Source organism: Cotesia glomerata, linkage group LG1, assembly GCF_020080835.1.
Source record: "Cotesia glomerata isolate CgM1 linkage group LG1, MPM_Cglom_v2.3, whole genome shotgun sequence".
NCBI lineage: Eukaryota > Metazoa > Arthropoda > Insecta > Hymenoptera > Braconidae > Cotesia > Cotesia glomerata.
The window spans coordinates 8,844,679-8,862,385 of record NC_058158.1 but is presented as its reverse complement, the minus strand read 5'-3'; the positions used below and the strand labels follow the sequence as shown (position 1 = coordinate 8,862,385).

At 26.0% G+C, this 17,707-nt stretch overlaps 1 protein-coding gene across 17 annotated transcripts in view; it reads right to left on the bottom strand.

Annotated features, from left to right (window-relative positions):
• Window positions 1-17,707, bottom strand: part of LOC123273887 (histone deacetylase 5) — a 132,521-nt gene that overhangs the window by 35,337 nt on the left and 79,477 nt on the right. For 3 of the 17 annotated variants that reach the window (XM_044741410.1, XM_044741416.1, XM_044741384.1), the window contains exons 3-5: window positions 11,097-11,156; window positions 7,251-7,405; window positions 43-147 (exon numbers count right to left, since the gene is read on the bottom strand). In XM_044741410.1, the coding sequence (XP_044597345.1) occupies window positions 43-147; window positions 7,251-7,405; window positions 11,097-11,156 (320 nt within the window). Of the gene's footprint in view, window positions 1-42; window positions 148-7,250; window positions 7,641-11,096; window positions 11,157-17,707 lie in introns of those variants that run through there. The other 14 variants (XM_044741421.1, XM_044741398.1, XM_044741450.1 and 11 more) reach the window with 11 other exon arrangements.

Genomic DNA, 17,707 nt, shown 5'->3' with positions numbered 1-17,707 from the left:
ATTGAAAGTAAGCGAAAAAAATATAAATGAGTCATGGACTACCTTCAATTGATGTAATTGATGTTCATGCACCTCGACAAGATGTCGCTCTTGTGCCTGGTACTGCTGCCGTAGAATTTGCTGCTGGAGCTGATGATGCTGCTGTAGCTGGAACCAAACCCAGATACCTCAAAGGTTACGTTCTACCCTCGACTCTTTTTTTTTCCATCAAAGCTTTTGTTAGATAACACGTTCAGGATTCTAGCTAGTTGGTGGCTATGTTAAGTTATTTTTTTTTAATTATTCATTTTTGATAAGCTTAGTTATTAAGTAAATAAGAGTTAAGATATAAATTCTCGAATTAAATACTTCTAAGGAAGTGTGTGGGCAATGAGACGAAACGAGTGACCAAACTGGTGGTACAATTGAACACGTCCGCAGTGTAACGAGTAAAATTAATCTTGTTACTTTTATTTTTCAGTTATCTATTTATGGACATGGATTTTACTGGTATAAAGCGGCTGCTTTATACTTTAGCTTTATACTTTTATTATACTCTATTCAATATAATAATAGCGTGTGCTTGGATACGCTGAAAAAGGTTCGCAAAATTACTATGTGATTAAGCAAACTAGAATTGCTTTGAAAATATCAATAATTTTTGCTTCCCATCGATCAAATTACTCTCATAAGGTAAATTGCTATTATACACGATTTTACTCATAACTGTTATTTTTATTTATTGTTTTGTGAAGTTATTTTTTGTTAAGACTATGGAGAAATTTTTATTCCAATAAATACAATTATTTTGAGTCTAAAGATTTTTTTTTTTTGCCGATCATTAAAAAATTCAAAACTTGTCAACACAAATAAATAAATAAATAAATAAACACGCTTTATATAAAAAAGCTGGAAAAATTACAGTTTCAGATTGTAATTATTTCAGATTTTGTAAGAATTAAATTTTAAAATGTAAATATTACATTGAAAGCTCTGAGAATTAAAATTCAAAGTTTAAATTTAGAAAAATGTTATTTCGAACTACAATATTTCTAGTTTTTTTATACAAAGTGACGCTTATTACTACGACCAGAATTTCTGCTTTAATTTTGAAATAAGTAGTTTGAATTTTTGATATTACGGCAAAAATATAAATCTTAAACAAAAATTTTAGAACAAATTTTTAAGAAATTTAACTTTCTATAATAAATGTCTTTCATACGATAAATATTTATCCCGTGATTTTAAAATTAAAATTTATAGTAAATAATTTCAATTTTATCTCATGATAATCTTAATTTTAAAATAACTGCTCTCTTATTTGCCTTAAAAAAATTATTAGGCATTTTTTCTCTTAAATTAAATTTTGAAAAATTTATATTTTGAAATTTTTCTTTACAACCAATATTTTCGCCATAATATAAAAAATTTTACATGATAAATTATTAAATCGGGGCAAAATCCCCTCACTTATTACTATTTATAATGTAATTTTTCGATTTTTCTTTTTTCGTAAAACAAACATGAAAAAATATAAAAAAAATGAATAAATAAAACATATATTTAATAGTTAATGTTTATACTCATTTAATATATTTTTACAGTCCATTAAAAATATATAATAAAAATTATTTAAAAATTTATTTTAAACTCGATAATTTTTTTAAATATATTTTTACACCAAATTCTTAATATATATTATATATTTTTAGATATACTTACAACATAAATTTTTTTTATGAGTGAATATTTCATAGCTTTCAATATAAATTATTTACTTCTCAATAATTATTAATTCTAAAATGCGCAATAGAATTTTCCTTGACCTTGAACCTTTAATCAAAATTGATTTCTTATCCGGTGGCCCTATAGCAACTTTCCGTCCCGTAATAATATAAGTTTACTCTTGCAATTCAAGTGGTTTCCTTTTTTCTCTCTATGTAATCTCTACATAAGTTAAATCGAATGACTTTACTCAAGTTAAAAATAACGATTATTGATCCAAGAAAAAACTCTTAGAGATAACGAAGATGAAGTAACCTCCATCTTTACTTCTTTAACGTAAATATTGATTCGATTCTAGTCAAACAAAAAATACTCAGAATTGATTTTTTTTCGGCGTAGTAGCCGATGGACTTAAAGAAAACTTCTTTTTTAATTAAATAAAAAACATATTAATCCAAAAAAAAAGAAGAAATAATTTTAGGCTCTAATTTTAATTCTATTTATTCTTAATCTCGATAAAAAATGAAATGAAGATTAATTAAAGATCGTAACAACATTTTTCGTAATTATAATTTCTAAAAACACGTTTGTAATTACATAATACTATTTTTACAACATAAAAACCGGTTTTAGTAATATTATTCAAATATTTTTATGAAATTAAAAAAATTGTTTAATAACTTGTTATTATTATTATTGTTTTTTTTAAGTTAAAAATAGAATAAATAATGTAATTATTCGCCACTGTAAAGTAATAATTTTTTTATTAATGTTTAATTCTCAAGTTTAGTATTTATTACGTGATGTTTTTATTGAATATAAAGTATGAAAAGAAAATTACTGGACGTATCCGGGAAGGCTAGTTTTTATGCTTATAAGTTGACGTGATTAATAGGTGTAACACTTGAACTCTCATTAATTTATATTAACAATTTTCAATAAACGCGCCGTTTATTCTTCACAATTAATTAACATAATAATATTAATATTAATAAAAATAAAATAGATAAACTATTTATTTTTTATTTTTAGTAGATTTCATAAAAATCTAACTATTGTATTTGTTCTCATGACGTAACTTTTCATAAATTTTGCTATATTTCGACCTAACTCGACGAACTGAGTCAGAAAATACATATGGTTCAAAAATTTATATATGTATGTATTAGGGTGGCGCAAAAAAACCGACTATTTTTTTTTTTTTTGATTCTCGAGTGAAAAAATGTTAGTTTTTGATGTTTTAAGAGCCCTCACCAAAGGACAGCTTAAAAAAAAATTTTTAAGAGGTCACTCCAAATTTTTTAAAATTTCAAAAATCGTCAAAAATCGAATTTTTTTTTTTTCTCGTTACGGTATAATTTTATAGACCAAAAAAAAATAAGTTTCTGAAAGTTTCAGTTCAAAATTTAAATTTTGAAAGGTCGCTCATAATTTTTTTTTTTTTTTAATTAGTCATATCGCCGACTTTAAGTGTTGGGAGTGGTACGTTGGGGTCTTTTTGGTTTGAAAAAATCTTAACCTACGCGGCAAGGTCAAATCTCAACCAAGCTGGTTTCTAAGACCAGCTTGGGATTCGAACCCACGCCTGGCAGTTGATTAAATAAAATTATTAAATTAAAAAAAAATTATATTTTCTATGTTGTGCTTGATTTTTAGTTCATCTCGTGATGTATTTTTATCGATTATTGTACTAAATAAAAAAAAAAAAATGCATGGAATTTTAATTTTAATAGTAAAAGGTCGCTCGAAAAAATCTAAACAAATGCACTAAAAAATTGAAAAAAATTATGAGCGACCTTTCAAAATTCAAATTTTGAACTGAAATTTTCAGAAACTTATTTTTTTTTAGTCTATAAAATTATACCGTAACGAGAAAAAAAATAAAAAAAAAAAAATTCGATTTTTGACGATTTTTGAATTTAAAAAAAAATTTGGAGCGACATCTTAAAAAATTTTTTTTAAGCTGTCCTTTGGAGAGAGCTCTTAAAACATCAAAAACAAACATTTTTTCACTCGAGACTTAAAAAAAAAAAAATAGTCGGTTTTTTTGCGCCACCCTAGTATATATATATATATATATATATATATATATATATATATGTATATATATATATATATATATATATATATATATATATATATATATATATATATATATATACATATATATATATATATGTATATATATGTAACATATTGCAGCAGCTACATGTAATATGGCCATTATATATACATACATATACATATGCTACATACATACATACACATGTTGCTGCTATATACATATTGTATTATGTATATATATATACAGCTATATATATATATATATATATATATATATATATATATATATATATATATATATATATATATATATATATATATATAATTTACTATTTTTCCGAAGATCGGTGTTTTACTAATTAAAGAGTTCTATATTTCAAAGCCATTATCCCCGATCCAAATATATATATATATAATTTACTATTTTTTCCGAAGATCGGTGTTTTTACTAATTAAAGAGTTCTATATTTCAAAGCCATTATCCCCGATCCAAATTGATGTTAGACAAATTTTAAATTTTACATTAAATTTTTATTTATTAAATTTATTTTTACTACTTTTATTGTTGGTATGAGCACTCAATACCATCTTCAGGTGAATATATCTAATAATTAAAAATTTTTTATTTTTAATTAAGATTAAGCAAAGAAGTTAATTTTTTACTCAGTGAAACTTTTTTCGGTCACCGAAAAAATAATATATATATACATATACGATATAACGCGGCTTGTCACGACGATAGCATCAACAATTCTTAAGGGATCTCAATGAAACTCAACATACTTATTCTATCAACTATTAGAAAGGTCAAGTTCAAATATGAGCTTAATCGGTCAAATAGTTTAGAAATAACATCATTTAAAAATTTTGAAATTTTGAAAATTTGATACTTTTACTACTTCTCCTTCAAATAGCTTTTGAACGCGTCATTAAGCTTCAATTTATGTGCTCAGATTTTTTTCTAAAGCAAAAAATATCCATCTTAGGATCATTTTTAAGAAATTTTACTCTTGCAGTCGTTTTATCTATACAAAACTGGCTGAAAAGTACTGAAGTACAATAATTCTTCTCTTTCTTTATTGAACATTATTTATTTTTTTGGTATTTAATCCTAGTAGTTTTTAATTCTATTCCTCATGAAATCTACTTTCATTTCGGCTGCCGAATGGCATTTTTTATTTATACACACTGATAGGATTTATTTATAATTAAAAATATTTGATAATATTTAACAAATCATTTATTAGAGACCCCTTTTTAGTCCTTAGCAAATATTTGTTAGTGTTTAAAAAGATTTATTAATATTTAATAAATGAATATCAGATTTATTAAATACAAATAAATCACTTTAAATACTAAAAAATATTTTTTTAATACTAAAAAATGGTGTCTAATAAATAATTTGTTAACTATTAACAAATATTTTTTTATATAAATAAATCTTTCTATCAATGAACGAAGCCCAATTGAGTAAAAGAAGTATTTTAATAAAAAAGCAGGGCTTCGAATCAATGCAATTTAATCCATCGTCCTTGAACTTGGCCATGAAACTTCAGATCCACGTGCTTGGATCGAAACTCACTTGAAATAGCAGGTGAATTCCAGCAACAAAGTAGACTAGCGTGCACGAAATGCTATCTGGGACGCAAATACAATGCACGAGTTTTTAACTAAATTATTGAGAATGAACTTTGTATTTAATTCCCTTATGAGATCTCGTATATTATCAAAACTTTAATAATTATTCTTGTCAAATTCTCTTTCTAATAAATCTCAAAATCTAATCAAAGTAATTAAAAATATTTTACAGTTAAATAAATTACTCTCAATAAATTCTAACAATTGGACAATGGCTCTCGTTTTAAGTACTTGGTAGTAATCAATAAATTAAATCTCTTTATTATGTAAATTGTGACGAGGAAATTGTGATTAAAAGTTTTAATTATTTACATTAATACGTCAGTCTAAATTTCTTTCTATTCAGTTTCTAGACTTATTTATTCAAAGTCTTAGAGACAATGTATACTAAGTAATTTAATTAGCGCTCCAAGAAGCTGTTGTTATTTTAAATAAGGTTCCAATATAATTGTTTATTCAGATATTAAGTTTGAAACTGAAGACGATAAGGTAATTCAGTTACATACAACTAATTCGGGTAGTTAATTATGCGGAAAATTTTGTACGGATGCTTATTCTTTGTGATAAAACATCTGGGTCTACATTTAACTTGACCGTTCGAGAGTAAACTTTTTTCAATTTTTTTTAGAAAAGTTTCTTGATATTATTAAGTACAGATTAATTTTATTCATTGCGCAAAACATGTTCAATTGTATGTTAAAGTGATGATTTAATTTTTTTTTATACATAGACACCAAATTTTACCCCAAGTTCTAAAACTTTTGGTAATTATTTACAAGTGGGGTCAATAACTAGGTGAAAAATTAACATTTTCAAATTTTTTTTTATTCTGCTTGTTTTTTCGGCGCATTTATAATAAAAAATGTCGTGAAAGAAAAAATAAAAATTTTGATAACTTTTTTGCCTTGAAAAGTTGGAAAAAATTTTGGCCCTCGTGTTTTTGGATAAAATTTCTATTTCATATTTTTTTGATGTTTTTGATATATTTTTTTTTGAAAAGTACAATTTAAAAAAAAAGTTGAATAACAATTTTCTAAAAAATTTATAAATTTTTTTGAAAATTTGTTAAAATTGTAATAATCAACCTTTTTTTTTTGAATTGTTCATTTTTTTATGTATTTTTCAAAAAAAAAAAATATATCAATAAAATCAAATAGAAATTTCGTTCAAAAAAATGAAAATTAATATAGTTGACCCCACTTGTAAATATTTACCTCTTCGGTAATTATTTACAAGTGGGGATAACCCTATTTTTGGCTATAACTAGGTAAAAAATTGATATTTTCGAATTTTTTTTATTCTGCTTGTTTTTACGGCGTATTTGTAATAAAAAATGTCGTAAAAAAAAAGTTAAGATTTCGATAGCTTTTTTGCCTTCAAAAGTTGGAAAAAATTTTGACTTTCATGTTTTTGGATAAAATTTCTACTTCATATTTTTTTGATATATTTCTTTTGAAAAATACGAACAATAAAAAAAAATTGAATATCACAATTTTCTAAAAAATTTATAAATTTGTTAAAATTGTGATAATCAATTTTTTTTTTAAATTGTTAATTTTTTTGTATTTTTCAAAAAATATATCAATAAAATCAAATAGAAATTTCATTAAAAAAAATGAAAATTAAAATGGTTGACCCCGATTGTAAATATTTACCATATTTTTATGTTTACTTGACAAAAATTTGAACTTAAAAATTTTGATTTAAAAAATACCCTTATTTTTTTTTTATCAATTGATTTAATGTCTACAAAAACATCTAACTATTTTGACGACGATTCGTTTGATGAAAACAAAAACAGCTCAGCTTATAAATAATAAAAAAGTATCTTAATATTACATTACCTCGAGTATTTTTTGCTGGAGCGCGTGATCATGCAAAGTCTGTGGGTCGGTGGTGGAGACATGATAAGCGCCGGAAGTAAGGGTTGCCGTAGCGCCCCCAGCGGCCAGGTCACGTGGTCGCGACATCGGCGAGCCCGGCGTGTCCCTCGCCATGTCTACACATACGATACACATGTCCGGTAAGCTTGGTGCTAAGTACACAGGTGAGGCACGCACGGTTTTAGAATTGTACGGACTAAATGCACTTCTCTGGTCTACCGACACCTTCATATTTTATTTTGATAATTTATTTTAGATTTGTTTAACTTTATTATCAAACATCAAACATTTGGCTTATTTTTTTTTTCATCAGCTATTTTTAATACATACACACATAAATAAAAATACACAAACTCACTTATCACAGCTCAACAGTTTAAAAGTATTTTTTTATAGCTTTTATTATCAAGTTTTTTTATATTTTTGACGATAATATAATAAAAAAATATGTGTAGAATGTCTAATAAATTTAACAATCATCTAAAAAATAATAATAACTCATCGTAAAATAATAATAGTTCAATAAAACTCTACAATGTTATCTTTCGATAATGCTTTGTTATTTTCAGCCTAGTATTTTATTTCTTTGTTGATATCAGTACGTTTTTCCAATAGTTTAAGTTTAAATTTAATTTTTAAAAAATGATCTGTTAAATTATTAAAAAAAATTAATTTTAAATTCAACGACTCTTTAAATAATTTATCTAACACTCTATTTATTATTTAACCACTAGCCAATGATATGAACTGACTATTAATAATATCCCAGACGTTTGTAAAATATTAAATATGCAATTTAATTTCACTCCACAAATTATCAGCAATTAATAAACCAAAAATAAAATTATTTATTTGTGTAAACAATAAACTAAGACTTAAGATTTAATTATCTCTTCTTTACTCCGACATGCAGAGTAGAGTGTTAGTCACGTACAAATTTAGATCACTTGCAAATGTGTAACGAGAGCAGTGAGATTGTCTATGATTGTGAGGAAAAAAGAGGGTTTGCTTTTGAAACTACGTGTTGAGAAGACCACAACGAAGATAATTCTCTTTGGACTCTTTTGAACACTTTACTTGCCTTAAATCCTTTACTTGCATGTGTGTAAGTAAATTGTTTGTTGCAAGTGTGAGTATGTTTGTTGATATTCAAGAGCTCAAAAGAGAGGGAAAAAATAAGATTGAGAGTGGGAGAGAAGGGAATTAAATAGATTGTGACGAATAAAGTACATACGCTACATATGATATGCTGTATAATATAATAATAACTATCATATGTATGTTAATATAAGAGCAAACTTTAGTAAGTATTAATTTTTATGTTTGTATTGTGTGGATAAATTATACGGAGAGTTAGCGATCAACTAGGCCAATTGCCAGTAAAGAATTTAAACAATTTGTCTTTGCTTGTATCTCTAATTACTGACAGACCCCCCTATGATTATTTTATTATTATTTTTATTATGCACTTTTTACTTTTTACTTGTTGCACAATTAATGATTTTTATTAAAGGTAGATTTATTATTGTTAATTAATTGTCTGTCTAATTTTTTTAAACTGAGTGGAATATTTAGTAATTTAAATGATGAGTCGAGACCAATTTAGATTTATTTCTGAGAATAAAGCAAATTTAATACTCTCGACTCAACTGTCGAGTTGTGACTGAGTGATCCAACCGCGCAACTGATAATTCTTTGTAAATAATTCTTAGAAGTTGAGAGAAGATAGTGGGGAAGTCAAGTAAGAGTAGGGAAGATAACAAGCTTAAAATTTATAATAATAATTGTACTGATAATAACAATATAATGTTAATTATAAGTTGTGATATTTAATTATTGTGAAGAATAATAATAAAATTATTATTACTGGATTTATTTTTGTAAAATTGAGCTGTTTTTTTAGTTTATAGTCTTTGTTTATTGGTTTATAAGTCAAAATAATTTTTATTTCAGTGGTAATATAGCAATTTATTGTATTGGCTTTGTTAACTCAATTAATTGATATCAATTTGAAGGTGATGAAATTCAATTTATTTATAGCTTTAATATGTTGGAGGATATTAAATTGAATTTATTGATTGGTTTAAGATCATTTTTTGAAAAATCTTTATTTTTGGTCGAATTATTATTAATTTTTTTAGGATAAAAATGAAAATTTTAATCGAAAATTTAAAAAAAAGAAAAATGATTTTTTATTAAAGTTAAGTTAAGATCGCGGAGTTTAGGGATCGAATCCTGGCGCAGTTAATGTAATTAGTACAATAAAAAATAATTTTTTAACTATGTTTTTAATAAATGAAAAAAATATTAATAAAAAGATTTGAAAAATCCGAATTGCACGCCTCATAAACTTATTTTCCATAATAAAATTGATTAAAATAAAATACAAATACTTTTAAATCTTTCGCGCCATTGTCCACCCAGAAAAGAAAAGGTACTGCGCATGTATTGCAAACGAACCTTATTTACATAGATATAGATATACAAACGATTAGTGGATTTTTATTTTATTGCTAATTTTAAATAAACTACATCAAATTAGACCGTGATCTTCGAAAGGACTTAGTTTTAAATCATACTGAAGCGTATAAAAAATAAATGGACTTGATCAGTTAAGTTTTTCGGCAGTTATCGTGATCACGCCAGTTTTCATACATACATTTGACAGCCGGACGTCCACGGAATAATTTTTTCAAACAATTTTTTAATTTATTCAAAAAGCAAAATGCCTTTTAAAAATGTCATAAGTGTTAAAACTAGTTTTTTTTCCATTACATTTATATGTAAATATTGTTCTACAAGTGCGATAGAAAATAAATAGTGACAATTTTAGTTCAAGAAATCGCTTGATTTTTGTAAGGCGAGTGTAGGGCACAGCCTCATCCGCTTCACTTATGAGGCGTGCAAAAATTTGGAAAATCCAAAAGTAGACGCCTCATAATCTCATTTTCCATAATAAAATTAATTAAAATAAAATGCACATACTTTTAAATCTTTCGCGCCATTGTCCACCCAGAAAAGAAAAGGTACTGCGCATGTATTGCAAACGAACCTTATTTACATAGATATAGATATACAAACGATTAGTGGATTTTTATTTTATTGCTAATTTTAAATAAACTACATCAAATTAGACCGTGATCTTCAAAAGGACTTAGTTTTAAATCATACTGAAGCGTATAAAAAATAAATGGACTTGATCAGTTAAGTTTTTCGGCAGTTATCGTGATCACGCCAGTTTCCATACATACATTTGACAGCCGGACGTCCACGGAATAATTTTTTCAAACAATTTTTTAATTTATTCAAAAAGCAAAATGCCTTTTAAAAATGTCATAAGTGTTAAAACTAGTTTTTTTTCCATTACATTTATATGTAAATATTGTTCTACAAGTGCGATAGAAAATAAATAGTGACAATTTTAGTTCAAAAAATCGCTTGATTTTTGTAAGGCGATTGTAGAGCACAACCTCATCCGCTTCGCTTATGAGGCATGCAATACTTATATAAATAATCGATACTGACGTTTAATAAACTCTGAGTTATTTTGATGTTTATAATAAAATAAGCTAATAAAAGATATATAACTGGTGTCTGATGTAATTCAATATACTGACCAATTATTCAATCATTTTATTGTGTTGGAGTATTAATACATTTATATTTAATAACAGAAATGCTTATTTTTGTCAAGTAAAATTTCTAAAGTCCGATTGTGCCTCAGGTTGGTGGAAAAATACTCATTTATTTATATAAATGCATACTTTTGTTATTTTTGAAAATAGAAAATATTTTTAGAGTACTCACCTTTTTGAGGCAGGTGCGTAAAGGCAGACGTGATTTCGACGTTTCTATAGCTCACGTCTTCTGGAACAAATTTTAAAATAAATTTCCCTTTAATTATTTTACAAATATATTATTTGAACTTATGATAATAATATATATGCAATAAAAAGTCATGAACTCGGGAATTTTTATTGTGACGCAGTTATATTGTGACATAAAATAAAGTTTGACTCATCATGAATTAATTTTTACGTTCAAGACTTTTTATAATATATATATAATAACTTTCATAAAATGATGTCATGAAATTAATATCATTTTAAAAAAATTAAACATCAAATTTAAATCAAAAAATTTTTAACCAAACAATTTTTACATTGACCAATAATTTTTATACTTTTAAGATATAAATAAAAAACGATAACCTATTAAGTAAAAAAAAAAAATAAATAAATAATTCTTCAGGTCATTAATCTCTGATTAATTTTTATTTATGTCACAGATATTCACCAAAAATAAAAAAGTTAAATCAAAATATAAATTACATGCCTTTATAATCAATAAATTTATAGATAAAGAAGAGCCGATAAAAATATTTTTTTATCTATAAAATTACATCTAAAAAAAAATTGTTGGATAAATTTAATCGTCGAAATCAAGTGCAAAAAATTTGATGAGTTTTTATTTGGTATAAATGATTATCATTAATTATATTATCAAAAGATTATATTTAAACTATGTCAAAAAATGAGAATGACGTCAAAGATAAAATAATTATTAGTAAAACAATTATTCTATTTATCAATATCAACATAATCACTTTATAAATTTCATTAACGCAGTTATTTAACGACAGAACCGGTCTGATTATTAATACAATCCAAACACATACATACAAATTCTCCCATATGTATATTGATGATGTATATGTGTGATGTGTGTACAGATGTAAACATATATTCATATGCTCATCTCTATTCAGTCGCATTTACAATAAGATAAACGAGCAAACTTGTGTGTCCACCTCTATATCTCTATACGATTTTCTCTCATTGGTTTAAAGTCATCCGGGATCTATTTTAAGATCGAAGGTTGTACGTAGTAGTAGTAGAAGATTTAAAAATCGTGTATCAGAATATTCATCAAGTGTCCTTGATATCACATTATATTTTCTTATAATCACAACTATTCTATTATTATCAAATCAAACATCGATTACGGCTTCATATCACACACTTATTCCCTATCATATCATCCACCTGCGTCACAAAAAAATTTTTTATCTTCACGGTTCAATAATAACAAGAATAAAAATATATAAGATTGCGAATAAAACTCGGATCTTTTTCAACTTTATTTAGTACCAAGACAATGTATTTTTTCTTATCGATAACTTATTGACGGTTAAAAATAAAAATAAAACAAAAATATTAGATAGCAGTGACTAGAAATAATCGGTACACATACTTGCGCTACTGTCAGCGTGTTACACGGGGAGATAGATGGCTTTTTATGAAAAATATATCAAGTTTTATTGACTGCTGTAGCCATACTGTCTGCGTCTTTATTTTTGTGTTTTTGACTCTGTAAGAGTAATGTATTTATCTAAAATTACTGAGAGATAAATTTAATGAGGGTGAATTTTAAGAAGAAATTTTTAATTGGTTCATATTTATTTGATTCAAATAATCTATGTTATCAAAAATATATCAAAAATGCATGTGGGTACTGAAATGAAAGCTCTTGATGATTATAACATCGGGATGAGCTTATATCTTTAAAAAATGTCAATATTTGAGAAAGTACAGTGCAATTTAACATAATTAAGAAATAACCTTGTATCTTGTGAACTTTTGACATTTTTAAAGATATAAGCTCATCCCGAGGTTATACTCATCGAAGACATTTCATTTGAGTACCCACATCAATTTTTCATATATTTATATATATATTATAAATATGTATATATGAAAAATATATCAAAAATACATGTGGGTACTGAAATGAAAGCTCTTGATGATTATAACATCGGGATGAGCTTATATCTTTAAAAAATGTCAATATTTGAGAAAGTACAGTGCAATTTAACATAATTAAGAAATAACCTTGGTATCTTGTGAACTTTTGACATTTTTAAGAGATAAGCTAATCCCGAGGTTATACTCATCGAGACATTTCATTTGATTACCCACATCAATTTTTCATATATTTATATATATATTATATATATGTATATATGAAAAATATATCAAAAATGCATGTGGGTACTCAAATGAAAGCTCTTAATGATTGTAACATCGGGATGAGTTTATAACTCAAAAAATGTCAATAATTAAGAACTGACTTTGGTATCTTGTTAACTAATGATATTTTTGAAGAGATAAGGTCATCTTAATATTAGACTTATCAAGATCTTTTATTTGAGTACCCACATCAATTTTTCATATATTTTATATATTTATATATATTTTAAATATGTATATATATGAAAAATATATCAAAAATGCATGTGGGTACTCAAATGAAAGCTCTTAATGATTGTAACATCGGGATGAGTTTATAACTCAAAAAATGTCAATAATTAAGAACTGACTTTGGTATCTTGTTAACTAATGATATTTGTGAAAAGATAAGCTCACCCCGACATTACTCTCATCGAGACCTTTCATTTGAGTACCCACATCAATATTTCATATATTTATATATACTATATATATGTATATATGAAAAATATATCAAAAGTGCATGTGACTACTCAAATAAAAGGTCTCGATGAGAGTAATGTCGGGATGAGCTTATATCTTTAAAAACGTCAATATTTAAGTAAGTCCACTGCAATTTAACAAAAGTCATTGTTTAATGAAGCAAAATTGTAATTTTTTATAGTTCACGTCACGGCAGTCACATAGTGACTGCAAAGTTGCTAGTTTTATTAATTTAGATACTCCAAAATTAGTATTATAAATTAAACCAAAATATCATCGAATATAAATATTCTCATTCAAACAAATAAATTAATTTTTATATTTATTTCAATTAATTTAGAATTAAAACTAAATTTTTTCTAAATTTGATGTATATAAATTGATATACTATATAAATAATAAATAATTGAAAAGAATGACATCATACTATGTCACAACTTTTAATCTTCTGAATTTTGATTAATAATAAATCTATAAATTCACTTTTTATCATCAATCACTATAAGCTTACGACTAATTATAAATACAAATACTAGATGTATACAATCGTAACCATCGTAATTGAAAATAAAAATAAATATGAGCAATAAAATACTAATGACTATTTATAGTTAATATTAAGTAAATCTATGAGCACGACTAATATAAAATAAAAATTGTAAATAAAGTGAAACTATCTATATTAATTAATTATTAATAGTTAATTAAAAATAAACCGACGAAAATTAGTAATTCCCGCAATATTAGGGCGAAGACAAATAAATAAATAAATAAACAATGTAAATGGTTATTTAAGTCGATTTTATCAGAAATATAGCATCAAGAGGATAGATGTATAGAGAGAACGAATAAGAGTCTTGACGAGACAAAAGAAAAATAAAAAAAAGGATGAGAAGATGAAATAAAGGAGGCCGCGTACCGCAGAGTTGCTGAGGAACGCGACAGCGGCGGCGGCGCCCACACGATGGAAGGAAATTGAGGGAGCAAGCGAGTAACCGAGTAGGTGAGTGAGTAGAGTGGAGGTCAGTGTACGGCGCATTCCTTCGAGTCAAGTCCAAGGCTACGAGTCAGAGGAGGATCCGGCTGCTTCAATCCTCTTCTTCGATACTTCTTGTACTTTTTTACCTTTAGTTTTCGTTATGATCCCTCCACTTCATTCGCGAGCCCCTTACTCGCTATCTTTAATGCTCTTTCGATCTCGGTTTAATGTTTTTACTTTTTTTTTTTTTCCAAAAATTCTTTAAAATAATAGTCCAGGTTATTTATAAAATTGTTCGGACTAATGATAGCTCCCTTTAATTAGAATTGTTTTATTATAAAAATATGTGAGGTTTAAATTTAACACTCAACTGTGGTATGATGCAATAAAAGATATTTTGGGTGTGTCTACTGATAAGAAAATTTTATCAATGAGATATTTTGTTTTAAAATCAGTTTTGATTTATTTATTCACAAATTTAATTATTCAAAAATTATTTCATAATTGTGTTAATTAAAAAAGAACCTAATCTACATTCTTAAGAGAATAAGAAAAATTTTGTAGCTAGTGTATTTATATGATAAAATGGGTTTTTATGGTCAAATTTAGTATCATTAGAAAGATCTTGACTTGAATTTGTGACTTTTCAAGGTTTCATTTAATTCTCACCGATAGACAATTTATGATGATAAGCATTGAGGCTGCATTCGAAAATAATCTATCTTTAGATGCATAATTAAGAAATGACCTTGTATCTTGTGAATTATTGACATTTTTAAAAATATAAGCTCATCCCGATGTTACACTCATCAAGACTTTTGATTTGAATACCCACATCAATTTTTCATATATTTTAAATATTTATATCTATGAATATATGAAAAATATATCAAAATGCATGTGGGTACTTAAATGAAAGCTCTTGATGAGTGTATCTTCGGGATGAGCTTATATCTTGAAAAACGTCAATATTTAAGAAAGTACAGTGCAATTTAACATAATTAAGAAATAACCTTGTATCTTGTGAACTATTGACATTTTTCAAGATATAAGCTCATCCTGATGTTGCACTTATCAAGACCTTTCATTTGAGTACCCACATCAATTTTTCATATATTTTATATATTTATACATAGGTATATATGAAAAATATATCAAAATGCATGTGGCTACTTAAATGAAAGCTCTTGATGAGTGTATCTTCGGGATGAGCTTATATCTTGAAAAACGTCAATATTTAAGAAAGTACAGTGCAATTTAACATAATTGAGAAATGATCTTGTATCTTCTAAACTATTGACATTTTTCACGATATAAGCTCATCCCGATGTTGCACTTATCAAGACTTTTCATTTGAGTACCCACATCAATTTTTCATATATTTTATATATTTATATATAGGTATATATGAAAAATATATCAAAATGCATGTGGGTACTTAAATGAAAGCTCTTGATGAGTGTATCTTCGGGATGAGCTTATATCTTGAAAAACGTCAATATTTAAGAAAGTACAGTGCAATTTAACATAATTAAGAAATAACCTTGTATCTTGTGAACTATTGACATTTTTCAAGATATAAGCTCATCCTGATGTTGCACTTATCAAGACCTTTCATTTGAGTACCCACATCAATTTTTCATATATTTTATATATTTATACATAGGTATATATGAAAAATATATCAAAATGCATGTGGGTACTCAAATGAAAGCTCTTGATGAGTGTATCATCGGGATGAGCTTATATCTTTAATAAAATCAATATTTAAGAAAGTACAGTGCAATTTAACAAAATTCATTATTTAATAAAACAAAATTTTAATTTTTTTCAATTCACAAGTCACGGCAGTCACATAGTGATTGCAAGGTTGCTAGTTAATTCTATTATTCAATTTAAAAATAAAAAATTTTATTGAATGGAGTTCTAAATTTTTTTATAAATTTGTCAATGAACGATATCGCAGTTTTTTTTTCAACTAATCGCAGTTACAAAATCGTAATTACACGGTTGATGTAATTAAAAAACTAAAATTATTATTATATCCAATCAATTTCATGAAGTATCAGTTCCAAAAATAAAACGAAACTATAAGTAGTTATACAGGAATTAAATTGTTATTGCGCAATGCCGCGTGTGAAAAGAGTTAGAGTCGTAAAGCAAGTCATAACGAGGAAACGTAATATAAGGTAAAAATAAAAATGACAGAACGGTTAAAAGATAAGTTGAAAAAAAAAAAACAAAAAAATGAGAATTGAGAGAAAAGTTTTGAATTCAGGAGTATTGAAAGATAAAGGAAGAGAGAAAAAGACGGAGATGAATTGCAATGTAGAGGACCAAGATTTTCGTGGAACCCGTGGGTTTCGTCGATGATTGATATTACGGCATTCCTCGGGGCACGCAGACCTTCCATGTCTTCTTTTTCTGCTCGCTGTTCCAAAAAAGAATAAAAAGTTCGAAAAGAAGAAGAAGAACACACGAATAAGAATAAGTTGATATCTGTTCTATATTGTAGCGTTCAATGTCGACCCGCGGGAACGCGTTACAACTTTTCTGGTGCGATAACTTTATCGTAAAATGTCATTAATAAATTCTTGGGTTTGAAAAAGAGCTTCGATTGGTAGCAGTAATTTTTTATTACATTTATTAAATTTAAGTAAGACGATTTAATTTTATAAATAAATTTATAATAATATTTATATTAATAATAAATATTTAATTACGATGCATTAATGTTGACGAGACTGGAAAATTTGATAACAGATTTATCGAAGTTGATTTTTTCCAATAATCATTTTTATTTACAATAAATTATCGATTGGCGGGATAATTATTTTTGTTAACAGTTTTATTAATAATTATAATATATATGTGGCAATATTTATCAATTAATTCGGCTGAATTAATACCGAAGCAACTGATAAAAATTAAATAACATAAAAAATTTT